Source organism: Meleagris gallopavo, chromosome 3 (assembly GCF_000146605.3).
Source record: "Meleagris gallopavo isolate NT-WF06-2002-E0010 breed Aviagen turkey brand Nicholas breeding stock chromosome 3, Turkey_5.1, whole genome shotgun sequence".
NCBI classification, from domain to species: Eukaryota; Metazoa; Chordata; class Aves; order Galliformes; family Phasianidae; genus Meleagris; species Meleagris gallopavo.
The window spans coordinates 65684569-65686401 of record NC_015013.2 but is presented as its reverse complement, the minus strand read 5'-3'; the positions used below and the strand labels follow the sequence as shown (position 1 = coordinate 65686401).

The 1833-nt window shown below is 52.5% G+C and overlaps 1 protein-coding gene across 1 annotated transcript in view; it reads left to right on the top strand.

Annotated features, from left to right (window-relative positions):
• The first annotated feature begins 330 nt into the window (after positions 1-330).
• HEY1 (hes related family bHLH transcription factor with YRPW motif 1) overlaps positions 331-1833 on the top strand; it is a 3763-nt gene continuing 2260 nt past the window's right edge. Inside the window, 2 exon segments of the mRNA XM_031552962.1 lie at positions 331-354; positions 688-754. Coding sequence (XP_031408822.1) covers positions 331-354; positions 688-754 — 91 coding nt within the window.

The following is a 1833-nucleotide window of genomic DNA, read 5'->3' as shown; positions in this document are numbered from 1 at the left end:
TGGATGCCCCATCCCTGGAGGCATTCAAGGCCAGGCTGGATGTGGCTCTGGGCAGCCTGGTCTGGTGGTTGGCAATCCTGAACATAGCAGCGGAGTTGAAACTGAATGATCATTGTGGTCCTTTTCAACCCAGGCCATTCTATGATTCTGTGATTCTATGATTCTATGACATCTTCTTGGCAGGGCAGTGCCTGCAGTTGCTACTTACCAGCAGCTGATCTCCTCTTCACAGTATGGCAACACTAGTGGAGGCTGTCCTGCCAATAGCATGTCATTGAGTCCCTTGTGCAATTCTATACACGGAACACACACATTCTTATACATGTAGACATGATGAAGCTGAAACCTCCCCGGGTAAATCATGGAATCATAGAATCATTTGAGTTGGAATGGAACTTACAGTCATCTGGTCCAACTCCTCCGCAATGAACGCAGACACCTATAGCAAGATCAGGTGCTCAGCATGACCTTGAATGTCTCCAGGAATGGAGGATCACCTCTCTCATCACATCTCCATCACTATCACCTCTCTCAGCAACCTCTTCCAGTGCCTCACCATCAATACGGTAAAAACTTTCTCCTTAAATAAAGTCTGATTTTAAATCCAATCTACTCTGGTTTGCAAACATCTTCCCTTGTCCCATCACAACAGACCCTCTAAAGAGTCCGTCCCCTTCTTTCTTATAGCCCCCGTTAGACACTGAAAGGCAGACTGCCTGCAGACTGCCCGCGTTGTTCAGAGGCATCCAGAAGAGTACGGATGCACTTTGGTGTTAATACGCCAAATTTACATTACCCTGTTGCAGTGTGACAGTTCTGAGCCAAGGGACACATTCTTGAGGACATGTCTTATGAGGAGTGGCTGACGGAACTGGGAATGTTCAGGTTGGATGTTTGGAAAAAAACTCTCAGAAAGAGTGGTAATGCATTGGAATGGGCTACCCAGGGAGGTGGCGGAGTCATTGACCCTGGAGGTGTTCAGGAAACGTGTAGATATGGCACTGAGTGACGTGGTTAGTGGGCATGGGGGAACCCTGTGGTCTTTCCCAATCTTTATGAATATTCTGATTCTGTGAAAGCAGGTGGTGCAGCCAGAGGTGTTTTACAGCAAAACATGAAGGCTGGGAAGGTGCGTGCACTGCAAGTTCTGACACAAGCTTAATTACACAGCACTGAAGAACAGACAGATTTATGGAAAACGCAGCATGGGAACAACCCTGTGTTAGCTGCTTGCAGGCAGCTGCAGGACTTCTGCTCCTCACCTGCAGCTCCTTCGCTGCCCTGAGCTGCTCCCTGCTCCCACACCCCTCCCAGCAGTGGCACTGCGCGGAGCTGTGCAGTGCCACACAACGTGCAGCAAAGCGTGTGCAGCTTGGCCTGAGCAGCTGCTGAGAGGCTGAGAGCCGCTGCTCGGAGCTTGGCACGGGCTCGTGGCTCCTTCCCTGCAGCACCCTGCACGTCTCCGTACCTCCAGCTGTGAGACTACACGCATCCACTGTCAGACGGGAGCCTCGGCTGAAAGGCTTCGTGCGAATGGAAATCCATTTGTTATGAAACCACCTCGGGGTTCGTGTCACATGTCCCTTTCTCACTTGTACCTCAGCAAACAGGCGGGAGGCTTGTTCAGGGCGTCCTGCTGCATGCGCTCACCCTGAGCAGCCCCTCTCCCGCCAGCCTTTCCTTCCTGGCCTGGCACGGCAACGCGCAACGCTTGAAGCACTACTCTCCCTTCTCTCAGCTTCCAAAATGGGGGGGCAACAAGAGGAGGACTGGGCTGACGGGGAGCGCTCCTCTAGCTACACAGCCCCATGGGAGGCCGGCGCGGCCCCTGCG